Source organism: Pseudophryne corroboree, chromosome 5, assembly GCF_028390025.1.
Source record: "Pseudophryne corroboree isolate aPseCor3 chromosome 5, aPseCor3.hap2, whole genome shotgun sequence".
NCBI lineage: Eukaryota > Metazoa > Chordata > Amphibia > Anura > Myobatrachidae > Pseudophryne > Pseudophryne corroboree.
In genome coordinates this window covers 271,512,169-271,527,610 of record NC_086448.1, presented here as the reverse complement: position 1 = coordinate 271,527,610, position 15,442 = coordinate 271,512,169, and the positions used below count along the sequence as shown (strand labels likewise).

Below are 15,442 nucleotides of genomic sequence, written 5' to 3'. Positions count from 1 at the left end.
CGCAGCACCTTGGCCGAGACAAATGCCCTTTTGAGACGGGCAAAAGCCGCTTTGGCCTCACAAGACCAGTGAGCAACATCCGCCCCTTTCTTAGTGAGTGCCACCAAGGGCGCCACTATAGACGAAAATCCAGCGATAAATCGTCTATAAAAATTCGCAAAGCCCAGGAAACGCTGAAGCGCCTTCAAACTAGTGGGCTGCACCCAATCCAGGACTGCCTGTACCTTGGAACCCTCCATTTGGAAACCTTCTGGGGAGATAATATATCCTAGAAATGCGATTTGCTGAACTTCAAATTCGCACTTCTCCAGCTTTGCCCCAAGCCGGTGGTCTCTGAGTTTCTGGAGGACTAAGCGTACATGCTTCCGATGTTCCTCCAGGGAATGGGAGAAGATTAGGATGTCATCTAAGTATACAACTAAGAATCTATCCAAATATTCCCTGAGCACATCGTTCATGAAATCCTGGAAGACTGCCGGGGCATTACAGAGCCCAAAAGGCATCACCAAACATTCATAATGCCCTGAGTGGGTATTAAAGGCAGTCTTCCATTCATCCCCCTCTCTTATTCGGATTAGATTGTACGCACCGCGTAGGTCAATCTTAGAAAAAATGGTGGCAGTACGAAGCTGGTCAAACAAGACCGAAATGAGAGGCAGTGGGTATGAGTTTTTAATCGTGATACGGTTCAATTCCCTGAAGTCGATGCAGGGTCGCAACGAACCATCCTTTTTACCCACGAAGAAGAACCCCGACCCAACTGGAGACTGTGAAGGTCTGATAAATCCCTTAGCCAAGTTCTCCTGAATGTACTCTGCCAAAGCCTGAGTCTCAGGACGTGACAGGGAGTACAACCTGCTCTTGGGAAGCTTAGCATTCGGCAACAAATCAATGGCACAGTCATAGGGGCGATGGGGAGGTAGTACCTCTGCAACTTTTTGGGAGAACACGTCCGCAAAATCTGCATAACATCCTGGCAATCCTGGCAAACTTAGCTGCGAAAGCCTGACTGGAAGGCTCAAGCAACTCCTGAAACAATCAGTACCCCAACTAAGAATCTCCCCAGAGACCCAGTCAAATTGAGGATTGTGGGCCCTTAACCAGGGTAACCCCAACACCAACGGGGCAAAAGTACAGACAGTCACATAAAAGGACAATTTTTCAGAGTGTGTGGCTCCAATAAACAAATAAATCTGGCTAGTGCAAGAGGTAATTTTACCCTGGGATAATGGTTCCCCGTTTAACCCACAGATCTCAATTTCCGATGCCAAGGGTACTAAGGGAACAGAGTGTTTCAGGGCGAATTGGCGGTCCATAAAAACTAGAGATGAGCGGATTCGGTTTTACTCGGTTCTCAAAACCGAATCTTATTGGCTATCCAAAACACGTGACATCCGTGAGCCAATTAGATGCCGTTTTGAGAACCGAGTAAAACCGAGTAAAACCGAACCCGCTCATCTCTAAAACCCCGTCGGCCCCACTGTCCACAAAGGCCTCAGTCTTGACAGTTTGACCGAGGATCTTCAAGGTCACCGGAATGATAAAAGTCTTCTTGGGAAATTCTGACTTCTGGCCTGACAGGATATTTCCCATCACCCTCAGGCCCTGAAGTTTTCCGGCTTTTCTGGGCATGATACTACCACATGACCTTTATTCCCACAGTACAAACACAACCCCTGCTGTCTCCTCCGCGTCTTCTCACGCGAGGAGAGGCGGGTAGCCCCAATCTGCATAGGCTCCTCGGAAAATTCCTCAGAGTCTGAGGTTCCCTTGGGAAAGAAGGAAACCTCGGTCTCCCTTTCAAGCCTACGCTCTCTCAGCCGTCTATCCACCCGGATGGATAACTGCATGAGCTGATCCAAGCTATCAGGCAAGGGATATTGTACCAGTTGGTCTTTTATCTGGTTAGAAAGACCTCTTCGGTACTGGTGTCTCAGGGCTGGGTCATTTCACTGGGTATCATGGGCCAACCTCCGAAACTCCGTACAGTAAACCTCAACTGGCCTTCGCCCTTGCTTAAGGATCGAAATCTGAGCCTCGGCTGAGGCCGTCTTGTCAGGGTCATCATACAACATGCCCAGTGCCATAAAAAAAGCATCAACACTTTTAAGCGACGGACAGTCAGGCTGCAACCCATATGCCCAGACCTGTGGGTCTCCTTGTAGCAAGGAAATCACTATGCCCACCCGCTGAATCTCTGACCCAGAAGACTGAGGCCTAAGCTGGAAATATAGTTTGCAGCTCTCCTTGAAACAAAAGAACTGCGAGCGATCTCCAGAAAAACGATCCGGGAGATTTACTTTCGGCTCCTTAACCCCTGAAGGTGCTGCTGCTGCGGGAGCTCCGCCAGTGGCCTGGGAGGTGTGCATTTTAATGGACAAATCATTAAATTGTCGAGTCAAGACCTGCACCTGATCGACCACCTGTTGCAAAGTATTTTGAGGGGTATGCTCCATATTCCCACAAAATTTCAACAGGAGTATTAGGCTGCTGAATATGTTATGCACACCAGTGCCTGCAGGAATGTACTGGTGTCTGAACGGAGAGGGATGCAAAACAAATGAACTCACAGACAGACTGGGGAATATGACATTACGTACACAGAAGGTGATAGGGTAACAAAATAAACACAAAGTGAACAGAGAAGCCCAGAGGCTAAGAAACTGGGTGTCTCCCTAGTATTAGGAGTGCTCAGATGGAAAGAAGCAAGATGTTGTGTTTTAATACGTAGAGAACCCGAAATGCTGTTGCTAAGGGCAACAGCAAAACCCTAAAGGGTTACCAACGGGTGTGGCAGTAAACTCCTTGGTCAGAGATGGAATAATAGACACAAGGAGAGTCTCCACAATCCTAGTCCTCACTTGCAGTGCACTGGTTCAGCTTACTGCCACTAAACTGACACCAGAACACCTTGCACAGTGAGAAAGGATTTTGGCAGGCAAGTCTGAGAATACAGCCGCAAACTTGCTAAGTTCACAGAGTAGCAAAAGAACCCCAGCAAGTTAAACGACTGACTCCAGTCTTACTGCTAGGTCTGGATTGGCAGAGTGTAGTACCAAATCCCAAGGCCTATTTGCAGTAAGCAACAAACAAATACAAAGCTACACAGTACTGGCTAACTTTCAGGAACTGACTAACCAACAAAGATTCAGCAGCATCTGCTTAACCTGAGAAGAGGCCTTATATAGCAGGTGCTGTCCACGCCCCACTCAGACCTCACAGACTGTGAGCACAAAAACCAGCACCGGATCCCCTGCCGTGCACAAAGCCTGTAACCACTGCACAGCAAAAGACCCGAACCGGAGTATCAGCTGCGCTCAGGCCACTCCGCTAGCACTTGTCTCCCGGTTGCCATGACGACGTGGCAGCACAGGGCAGGAGACCCTAACAGTACCCCCCCTCTGACGAGGGGTCAAAGAACCCCTACCACCGGGTTTATCGGGGAACTGCGAGAAGAAAGAGCGTATCAGTCTGGGGGCATGAAGATCACAACTGCGCACCCACGACCGCTCCTCCGGGCCATACCCCTTCCAGTGCACCAAAAATGACAGCCGACCCCGAACCATCTTGGAGTCAAGAATCCTTTCAACAACAAACTCCCTCTGGCCACGTATCAGAAGAGGAGAAGGTCTTCCACTGGAAGAAGGATTACTAATCGCCCATTTTAAAAGGGAACAATGAAATGTTTTATTGATACCCAAAGAACGGGGCAGATCTAACTGAAATGCCACCGGATTGATAACCCTAGTGATCTTATAAGGACCGATGAACCGGGGGCCTAACTTATGAGATGGCTGTCTCAACTTCAAATTCTTGGTAGACAACCAGACGAAGTCTCCTAATTTGAAGCTGCAGGGTCTTTTCCGCTTATCAAAAACCCTTTTGGTCACTAATGACACAGACACAAGGGCTTTCTTCACTGGGTCTGGATTGGCAGAGTGTAGTACCAAATCCCAAGGCCTATTTGCAGTAAGCAACAAACAAATACAAAGCTACACAGTACTGGCTAACTTTCAGGAACTGACTAACCAACAAAGATTCAGCAGCATCTGCTTAACCTGAGAAGAGGCCTTATATAGCAGGTGCTGTCCACGCCCCACTCAGACCTCACAGACTGGGAGCACAAAAACCAGCACTGGATCCCCTGCCGTGCACAAAGCCTGTAACCACTGCACAGCAAAAGACCCGAACCGGAGTATCAACTGCGCTCAGGCCACTCCGCTAGCACTTGTCTCCCGGTTGCCATGACGACGTGGCAGCACAGGGCAGGAGACCCTAACAGTACCCCCCCTCTGACGAGAGGTCAAAGAACCCCTACCACCGGGTTTATCGGGGAACTGCGAGAAGAAAGAGCGTATCAGTCTGGGGGCATGAAGATCACAACTGCGCACCCACGACCGCTCCTCCGGGCCATACCCCTTCCAGTGCACCAAAAATGACAGCCGACCCCGAACCATCTTGGAGTCAAGAATCCTTTCAACAACAAACTCCCTCTGGCCACGTATCAGAAGAGGAGAAGGTCTTCCACTGGAAGAAGGATTACTAATCGCCCGTTTTAAAAGGGAACAATGAAATGTTTTATTGATACCCAAAGAACGGGGCAGATCTAACTGAAATGCCACCGGATTGATAACCCTAGTGATCTTATAAGGACCGATGAACCGGGGGCCTAACTTATGAGATGGCTGTCTCAACTTCAAATTCTTGGTAGACAACCAGACGAAGTCTCCTAATTTGAAGCTGCAGGGTCTTTTCCGCTTATCAAAAACCCTTTTGGTCACTAATGACACAGACACAAGGGCTTTCTTCACTGGGTCTGGATTGGCAGAGTGTAGTACCAAATCCCAAGGCCTATTTGCAGTAAGCAACAAACAAATACAAAGCTACACAGTACTGGCTAACTTTCAGGAACTGACTAACCAACAAAGATTCAGCAGCATCTGCTTAACCTGAGAAGAGGCCTTATATAGCAGGTGCTGTCCACGCCCCACTCAGACCTCACAGACTGGGAGCACAAAAACCAGCACTGGATCCCCTGCCGTGCACAAAGCCTGTAACCACTGCACAGCAAAAGACCCGAACCGGAGTATCAACTGCGCTCAGGCCACTCCGCTAGCACTTGTCTCCCGGTTGCCATGACGACGTGGCAGCACAGGGCAGGAGACCCTAACACTGCTGCACAACACGATGCACCCAGGTAGACCAGCTCTCCTCCTTTTGGTGACTCTGTATGATTTAAGTCATTATAGCCTTACCTACATGATGCCTTAATAACATACATTTATCAACATAAATAAAATATGTTTATTAGCTTTATATACGTCAGTTGGTTGTCTGTTTTTTCCTATCTAATAGACAGGAAAAAACAGACTCCCAACCGACTTTTCATTGAATTCCCCCCATAATGTTATGTAAATGCTTGTTAGATCTAACACAAGCTAAAAATCACTGGCAACAAACAAACTGCCTTCTTAGTAACTAGAGACCAACATTTTGTCTGTACCCTTAAAACTTACTGCAAGAGACACCCCTGATGGGTATGGCCTAATAATATAGGCACACCCCTGATGGGCATGTAATACATGAAAGGAGGGCCAAGGTTGGAAGCCTTTACTTTGAATGCAGATCTTTTTCAAACTAGTATCAATATATCCAGAGATGCCAATACTGATACATGAATATGCAGATTGGAGAAGAGAAAGCATAAAATTACTTTACACACACCTCCAAGAAATTTCCCAATAAATAGTTGACTGTAATCCATCCGTACACCCCTTCTTCCTGGCCAGTAATGATGTGAGCTCCTCTAAAGTCAAAGGGCTGGGTTTTGAAGTAGTTCTCAATACTAGTAAGGACTCCTTGAGCGGCACTTTCATTCTTCAACCTAAGTGGTTTACAGGAAACAAAATGCTGAGAAACTGGAAAAGTGGATTTTCAGTGCAAGTACTTGCTAGCATGCTCCTTCATGGTGTATTAGTCTCATATCAACTGTTCTTTATAACTATGCCTCCACATGACATGATAGGGAAATGACTAGGCTGACATTATACACTTACTAAAACACTCACCGGAGCAGCCTCATTCCAGCAGTGGCTCCCAGATAAGCAGGGGTGCTGTTTTGCTGATTAAGAGGAATCACATCTATTACTTTCTTCATGCAGTTGTCAATGTTGTCTGCTGCTTTTTCAGGCTCATCAGCGAAGCTGGAAATCCCAAGGCCTGGAAATATAAGTCAGGCTGTGCATCATTCTGTCATCTCAGATTTACATATATGAAAAATTAATGGTTGGTCTAGTTTTCTTGAAAGTTTGTTTATGAATGCACCAAAGAACTAACTAAACATAAGCAGTAAATAGTTCACACATGAGAAAGCATAGGCGTACGCAGCACATTTTATTAGGGGGTGCACCATCGGAGTGCTGTGTCTAGCACCACCTTTTGGGCGTGTCTAGCACCATCTATTGACGGTCAACGCAATATAAAATATCCACCCTTGTAGCAATCCTAATAAAGCAGATTCGTTGTCAGATGTTGCGGTGTGCACCAAACAAACACCCCTGATGGCACTCACTGCAATTACACTGCTTCTCCTCAGCCTGGTCTGGATCCCCCTCTCTTTCCCCTGAAAGCTGCAGCAGCTTACTTACAAGTCAGTCACTCACTGACACTGACAGTCGCAGACTAGTACTGCTGCTGCTGCTGGAAAAATGAGTGACGTGTCAATGCTGCTGCCAGCCGCCTGCCAATATTGAATTTGTCTTCCTAAGAGGAACGCTGGCTGCATGCTGATCCTCATCAGTGGCTGGCATAGGCATAGCATAGAAGGAGAGAGGTGGGCGTGTGGCGGGTGTGACGGGTATGAGGTGCAAGCAGCATTACATCACATCACGCTGTTTTTGTACATGGAGGTAGAGCCGGGAGTTTGAAAGCCGGTGGCGGTGGCACCCTTGATTAACCCAGGCGTCCGGCAGTAATGCAGATCTGACAGGGTGCAGCGCAGAGGGGACAGTAATCAGCCTGCTCGGCGATCACTGCATCAGGCATGTGAGATTGGGGTGCCACACATTAGGGGGTGCCTGTGCGCACCAGGCACCACCCCTGCGCACACCTATGTGAGAAAGACTGCAAAGGGTGATTTTTGTAATATGTAATACTAATAACAGCCTGTGAGCTGCACGCTCTGCGGAAATTACAGTGAGGCTGCCCTTATTTTTGGAGTGCCATTCATTTTAAAAAGGCAAAACCAACCACTATAGTTGGTTCAGATATTCTGTCCTGGCGGGTGGAGGTGTTGTAACTCTAAATACCGGGAAAGATGATCAGCCACAAATAGCAAGGGCACTGGTGCCGGTAATAAATCACTAGTGTGGAAACCAAGCTCTAATTAGGGATGGCGTCAATGCGTTTCGTCCCGTCTGCTCTCGGAACTTTGGGGGTAATTCTGAGTTGATCGCAGCAGGAACTTTGTTAGCAGTTGGGCAAAACTATGTGCACTGAAGGGGAGGCAGATATAACATGTGCAGAGAGAGTTAGATTTGGGTGGGGTGTGTTCAAACTGAAATCTAAATTGCAGTGTAAAAATAAAGCAGCCAGTATTTACCCGGCAAAGAAACAAAATAACCCACCCAAATCTAACTCTCTCTGCACATGTTATATCTGCCCCCCCTGCAGTGCACATGGTTTTGCCCAACTGCTAACAAAGGGGGTAATTCTAAGTTGATCGCAGCAGGACTTTTTTTTAGCAGTTGGCCAAAACCATGTGTACTGCAGAGGGGCAGATATAACATTTGCAGAGAGAGTTAGATTTGGGTGGGTTATTTTGTTTCTGTGCAGGGTAAATACTGGCTGCTTTATTTTTACACTGCAATTTAGATTGCAGATTTAACTTACCACACCCAAATCTAACTCTCTCTGCACATGTTATATCTGCCTCCCCTGCAGTGCACATGGTTTTGGCCAACTGCTAAAAAAATGTCCTGCTGCGATCAACTCAGAATTACCCCAAAAGTTCCTGCTGCGATCAACTCAGAATTACCCCCTTTCTCAAGTCTGAACCAAGTATAGTGCCGGCGGTGACTGTTCTCCACACTCATGCTGAGTGCCTACCTGGAGGGGTAACTATTAACTGACAGCCCACGTTTTCTTCAACTGTTCCCGTTTGTTTGTTTGTTTGTTTGTTTGTGTAAATACATTGCTGGGAATCCACCCTGCACTGGGACGCCAGTGACAGGTGAGTCGGACATATTCCCTCAAAGTTAAATTAAGCATTCTACTGCGGGACTGCACCATTGCCATTGGTAACTGTACGACTGCTAACTACACAGGTAGTCTATTGAAGCAGTATTGGTGCCAAATCCGAACCATCTATTATATTGCAGCACCATACTATTGCTATTGGTAACCCCGTGAATTATAATAAGAATTTACTTACCGATAATTCTATTTCTCATAGTCCGTAGTGGATGCTGGGGACTCCGAAAGGTCCATGGGGGGGATAGCGGCTCCGCAGGAGACTGGGCACAAAGTAAAAGCTTTAGGACTAGCTGGTGTGCACTGGCTCCTCCCCCTATGACCCTCCTCCAAGCCTCAGTTAGGATACTGTGCCCGGACGAGCGTACACAATAAGGAAGTATTTTGAATCCAGGGTAAGACTCATACCAGCCACACCAATCACACCGTACAACTTGTGATCTGAACCCAGTTAACAGCATGATAACAGAAGGAGCCTCTGAAAAGATGGCTCACAACAACAATAACCCGATTTTTGTAACAATAACTATGTACAAGTAATGCAGACAATCCGCACTTGGGATGGGCGCCCAGCATCCACTACGGACTATGAGAAATAGAATTATCGGTAAGTAAATTCTTATTTTCTCTAACGTCCTAGTGGATGCTGGGGACTCCGAAAGGACCATGGGGATTATACCAAAGCTCCCAAATGGGCGGGAGAGTGCGGATGACTCTGCAGCACCGAATGAGAGAACTCCAGGTCCTCCTCAGCCAGGGTATCAAATTTGTAGAATTTAGCAAACGTGTTTGCCCCTGACCAAGTAGCTGCTCGGCAAAGTTGTAAAGCCGAGACCCCTCGGGCAGCCGCCCAAGATGAGCCCACTTTCCGTGTGGAATGGGCTTTTACAGATTTTGGCTGTGGCAGGCCTGCCACAGAATGTGCAAGCTGAATTGTACTACAAATCCAACGAGCAATCGTCTGCTTAGAAGCAGGAGCACCCAGCTTGCTGGGTGCATACAGGATAAACAGCGAATCAGATTTTCTGACTCCAGCCGTCCTGGAAACATATATTTTCAGGGCCCTGACTACGTCCAGCAACTTGGAATCCTCCAAATCCCTAGTAGCCGCAGGCACCACAATAGGCTGGTTTAAGTGAAGTGCTGAAACCACCTTAGGAAGAAATTGAGGACGAGTCCTCAATTCTGCCCTGTCCGTATGAAAAATTAGGTAAGGGCTTTTATAGGATAAAGCCGCCAATTCTGAGACACGCCTGGCTGAAGCCAGGGCTAACAGCATTACCACTTTCCATGTGAGATATTTTAAGTCCACAGTGGTGAGTGGTTCAAACCAATGTGATTTTAGGAATCTCAAAACTACATTGAGATCCCAAGGTGCCACTGGAGGCACAAAAGGAGGCTGTATATGCAGTACTCCCTTGACAAACGTCTGAACTTCAGGAACAGAAGCCAGTTCTTTTTGGAAGAATATTGACAGGGCCGAAATTTGAACCTTAATGGACCCTAATTTGAGGCCCATAGACAGTCCTGTTTGCAGGAAATGCAGGAAACGACCCAGTTGAAATTCCTCTGTAGGGGCCTTCCTGGCCTCGAACCACGCAACATATTTACGCCAAATACGGTGATAATGTTGTATGGTTACATCCTTCCTGGCTTTGATCAGGGTAGGGATGACTTCGTCCGGAATGCCTTTTTCCTTCAGGATTCGGCGTTCAACCGCCATGCCGTCAAACGCAGCCGCGGTAAGTCTTGGAACAGACATGGTCCCTGCTGGAGCAGGTCCTTTCTTAGAGGTAGAGGCCACGGGTCTTCCGTGAGCATCTCTTGAATTTCCGGGTACCAAGTCCTTCTTGGCCAATCCGGAGCCACGAGTATAGTCTTTACTCCTCTCCTTCTTATGATTCTCAGTACTTTTGGTATGAGAGGAAGAGGAGGGAACACATACACTGACTGGTACACCCACGGTGTTACCAGAGCGTCCACAGCTATTGCCTGAGGGTCCCTTGACCTGGCGCAATATCTGTCCAGTTTTTTGTTGAGGCGGGACGCCATCATGTCCACCTTTGGTTTTTCCCAACGGTTCACAATCATGTGGAAGACTTCTGGGTGAAGTCCCCACTCCCCCGGGTGAAGATCGTGTCTGCTGAAGAAGTCTGCTTCCCAGTTGTCCACTCCCGGAATGAACACTGCTGACAGTGCTATCACATGATTCTCCGCCCAGCGAAGAATCCTTGCCACTTCCATCATTGCCCTCCTGCTTCTTGTGCCGCCCTGTCTGTTTACGTGGGCGACTGCCGTGATGTTGTCCGACTGGATCAACACCGGCTGACCCTGAAGCAGAGGTCTTGCCTGACTTAGGGCATTGTAAATGGCCCTTAGTTCCAGGATATTTATGTGAAGTGACGTTTCCATGCTTGACCACAAGCCCTGGAAATTTCTTCCCTGTGTGACTGCTCCCCAGCCTCTCAGGCTGGCATCCGTGTTCACCAGGACCCAATCCTGAATGCCGAATCTGCGGCCCTCTAGGAGATGAGCACTCTGTAACCACCACAGGAGAGACACCCTTGTCCTTGGAGACAGGGTTATCCGCTGATGCATTTGAAGATGCGATCCGGACCATTTGTCCAGCAGATCCCACTGAAAAGTTCTTGCGTGGAATCTGCCGAATGGAATCGCTTCGTAAGAAGCCACCATCTTTCCCAGGACCCTTGTGCATTGATGTACTGACACTTGGCCTGGTCTTAGGAGGTTCCTGACTAGGTCGGATAACTCCTTGGCTTTCTCCTCCGGGAGAAACACCTTTTTCTGTACTGTGTCCAGAATCATCCCTAGGAACAGCAGACGTGTCGTCGGAATCAGCTGTGATTTTGGAATATTTAGAATCCATCCGTGCTGTCGTAGTACTACTTGAGATAGTGCTACTCCGACCTCTAACTGTTCTCTGGACCTTGCCCTTATCAGGAGATCGTCCAAGTAAGGGATAATTAAGACGCCTTTTCTTCGAAGAAGAATCATCATTTCGGCCATTACCTTGGTAAAGACCCGGGGTGCCGTGGACAATCCAAACGGCAGCGTCTGAAACTGATAGTGACAGTTCTGTACCACAAACCTGAGGTACCCTTGGTGAGAAGGGCAGATTGGGACATGGAGGTAAGCATCCTTGATGTCCAGAGACACCATATAGTCCCCTTCTTCCAGGATCGCTATCACTGCTCTGAGTGACTCCATCTTGAACTTGAACCTTTTTATGTAAGTGTTCAAGGATTTCAGATTTAAAATGGGTCTCACCGAGCCGTCCGGCTTCGGTACCACAAACAGCGTGGAATAATACCCCTTTCCCTGTTGTAGGAGGGGTACCTTGATTATCACCTGCTGGGAATACAGCTTGTGAATGGCTTCCAATACCGCCTCCCTGTCGGGGGGAGACGTTGGTAAAGCAGACTTCAGGAACCGGCGAGGGGGAGACGTCTCGAATTCCAATTTGTACCCCTGAGATACTACCTGCAGGATCCAGGGGTCCACTTGCGAGTGTGCCCACTGCGCGCTGAAATTCTTGAGACGGGCCCCCACCGTGCCTGAGTCCGCTTGTAAGGCCCCAGCGTCATGCTGAGGATTTGGCAGAAGCGGGGGAGGGCTTCTGTTCGTGGGAAGAGGCTGTTTGCTGCAGTCTTTTTCCCCTTCCTCTGCCCCGGGGCAGATATGAGTGGCCTTTTGCCCGCTTGCCCTTATGGGGACGAAAGGACTGAGCCTGAAAAGACGGTATCTTTTTCTGCTGCGAGGTGACTTGGGGTAAAAAGGTGGATTTTCCAGCCGTTGCCGTGGCCACCAGGTCCGATAGACCGACCCCAAATAACTCCTCCCCTTTATACGGCAATACTTCCATATGCCGTTTGGAATCCGCATCCCCTGACCACTGTCGCGTCCATAATCCTCTTCTGGCAGAAATGGACATCGCACTTACTCTTGATGCCAGAGTGCAAATATCCCTCTGTGCATCTCGCATATATAGAAATGCATCCTTTAAATGCTCTATAGTCAATAATATATTGTCCCTGTCCAGGGTATCAATATTTTCAGTCAGGGAATCCGACCAAGCCACCCCAGCACTGCACATCCAGGCTGAGGCGATTGCTGGTCGCAGTATAATACCAGTATGTGTGTATATACTTTTAAGGATATTTTCCAGCTTCCTATCAGCTGGTTCCTTGAGGGCGGCCGTATCAGGGGACGGTAACGCCACTTGTTTTGATAAGCGTGTGAGCGCCTTATCTACGCTAGGGGGTGTTTCCCAACGCGCCCTAACCTCTGGCGGGAAAGGGTATAATGCCAATAATTTTTTAGAAATTAGCAGTTTTTTATCGGGGGAAACCCACGCTTCATCACACACCTCATTTAATTCATCTGATTCAGGAAAAACTACGGGTAGTTTTTTCACACCCCACATAATACCCTTTTTTGTGGTACTTGTAGTATCAGAAATGTTCAAAACCTCCTTCATTGCCGTGATCATGTAACGTGTGGCCCTACTGGAAAATACGTTTGTTTCCTCACCGTCGACACTGGAGTCAGTGTCCGTGTCAGTGTCTGTATCGACCTGAGGTAACGGGCGTTTTATAGCCCCTGACGGTGTTTGAGACGCCTGTACAGGTATTAACTGATTTGCCGGCTGTCTCATGTCGTCAACAGTCTTTTGTAAAGTGCCGACACTATCAGGTAATTCTTTCCATAAGACCATCCAGTCAGGTGTCGACTCCCTAGGGGGTGACATCACTAACACAGGCAACTGCTCCGCCTCCACACCATTTTCCTCCTCATACATGTCGACACAGCGTACCGACACACAGCACACACACAGGGAATGCTCTGATAGAGGACAGGACCCCACTAGCCCTTTGGGGAGACAGAGGGAGAGTTTGCCAGCACACACCAGAGCGCTATATATATACAGGGATAACCTTATATAAGTGTTTTTCCCTAATATAGCTGCTGTATATATTAATATGCCAATTTAGTGCCCCCCCTCTCTTGTTTTACCCTGTTTCTGTTGTGCAGGACTGCAGGGGAGAGTCAGGGAGCCTTCCTCCAACGGAGCTGTGAGGAAAAAATGTCGCTTGTGTGCTGAGGAGATAGGCTCCGCCCCTTTTTCGGCGGCCTTTCTCCCGCTTTTTTTGTGGAAAACTGGCAGGGGTTAAATACATCCATATAGCCCTGGAGCTATATGTGATGTATTTTTAGCCATTTAAGGTATTTTCATTGCGTCCCAGGGCGCCCCCCCCCCAGCGCCCTGCACCCTCAGTGACCGGAGTGTGAAGTGTGCTGAGAGCAATGGCGCACAGCTGCGGTGCTGTGCGCTACCTTATTGAAGACAGGACATCTTCTGCCGCCGATTTTCCGGACCTCTTCACTCTTCTGGCTCTGTAAGGGGGCCGGCGGCGCGGCTCCGGGACCCATCCATGGCTGGGCCTGTGATCGTCCCTCTGGAGCTAATGTCCAGTAGCCTAAGAAGCCCAATCCACTCTGCACGCAGGTGAGTTCGCTTCTTCTCCCCTTAGTCCCTCGATGCAGTGAGCCTGTTGCCAGCAGGTCTCACTGAAAATAAAAAAACCTATTTAAACTTTTACTCTAAGCAGCTCAGGAGAGCCACCTAGATTGCACCCTTCTCGTTCGGGCACAAAATCTTAACTGAGGCTTGGAGGAGGGTCATAGGGGGAGGAGCCAGTGCACACCAGCTAGTCCTAAAGCTTTTACTTTGTGCCCAGTCTCCTGCGGAGCCGCTATCCCCCCCATGGACCTTTCGGAGTCCCCAGCATCCACTAGGACGTTAGAGAAAACTGCATTAGCAGTCTGTTTAGGATTCAAGTGACACTGGTGTCCCATTAGCTGCTTGAAGCTCAGTCTATTCACTTTATAGCAAGCTCTTTTTCATGTTTTACGTATTTTGTTACATTTTAAAGTTGCACATGTTACAATTACAGCTTGTGCTACGTGAATAATCATTTGTTGCCATGATTTAAGTGTGTATATGTGTATTACTTTTAAATGAAATGAAGTAAAATATTATTCTGGTTGGTTTGAAGCAAGTCTCTTGTGTATTAATCAATTGAAAGCAAACACAGATATTTTATATAATATATACTAAATATCTTTTTTGTCAGTGCACTAAGCACAGTAATCATTTTTGTATAAACCATAAGTATTAAAATTATATTTCTATTTTTTCCCCACACATTCTGCTTGTTTTTTTTTTAAATGTATGTAGGGAGACATTGGGGCTGATAGCGTAGGGGTTACACACCCACATGGCTCTGGCCACTGCTCCAATATAGGCCCTTGGATATTTTCTTCTCCATGCAAATGAGGCCCTTAATCCAGATTCATCAGAAATCCAACAGTGATGTCCATCGCAAATTTCCTATCTAAAACCCTGTCAGATCACCTGTTTACGATAGAATCCACCATCAATATGCACTGGATTTAAAGGACTGCACAGATCATGTTGATCAAGTTTTAAAAGGGTTGCAAAAAATAAAAAAAATTGCGTGGGGTCCCCCCAAATAATTAACCAGTCCCGGGCCTCTGAGTGTAGGCTGGTATTGGAAAATAGGGTGGGAAACAATGTGGGGTCCTCCCTATTGTACAATAAGCAGAACTAGGCTGAACAAGACAGGCAAGATAACGCTATAACGCGAGGACTAGCCACAAAAGAATTAGCCCAGGGTTGGAATTCCTAGGGAAGTGGAGACTCCCAAAAATTAGGTTCTCCTTCTCCAAGGACAACTAGCTTCCATTTGTGGCAATTCCCACTCTCTGACCAGTCCGCACGTCCCTATATATTCCTATCGAGAGTGTCCCAAGTGACCTCTTATTCACGATGGGGCTCTCGGAGGAGCAGTACCTGTGTGTTTTTGTATTGCCAAAATTCAGGGATGCTACATGGAACAAAGAGGAGATGAACCCTGTCATTTTGTTAGTGATAAATGGGTAAACGAGAGCTGTTTAGGAGTGTTTTTAGGAAATAAAATAATACAATACTCAGTGTGTGTTACTGTCTTTGTGCCAGCGGGCTCTCAATATCTGGGCATGCTAACACTTGTGGTTCAACAGTGTCAGGTCTGGGCAGTCTTGCCGGGACATGTAGTCCACCTGTAAAGAACAATATTATGTAATCAATTATCAGGGCCGGTTCTAGTCC

General features: G+C 47.6%; 1 protein-coding gene across 2 annotated transcripts in view; it reads right to left on the bottom strand.

Moving 5' to 3' along the window:
- ENTPD3 (ectonucleoside triphosphate diphosphohydrolase 3) overlaps window positions 1-15,442 on the bottom strand; it is a 160,436-nt gene that overhangs the window by 69,699 nt on the left and 75,295 nt on the right. For both annotated transcript variants that reach the window (XM_063922331.1, XM_063922330.1), the window contains exons 4-5: window positions 6,069-6,219; window positions 5,725-5,884 (exon numbers count right to left, since the gene is read on the bottom strand). In XM_063922331.1, the coding sequence (XP_063778401.1) occupies window positions 5,725-5,884; window positions 6,069-6,219 (311 nt within the window). The remainder of the gene's footprint in view (window positions 1-5,724; window positions 5,885-6,068; window positions 6,220-15,442) is intronic.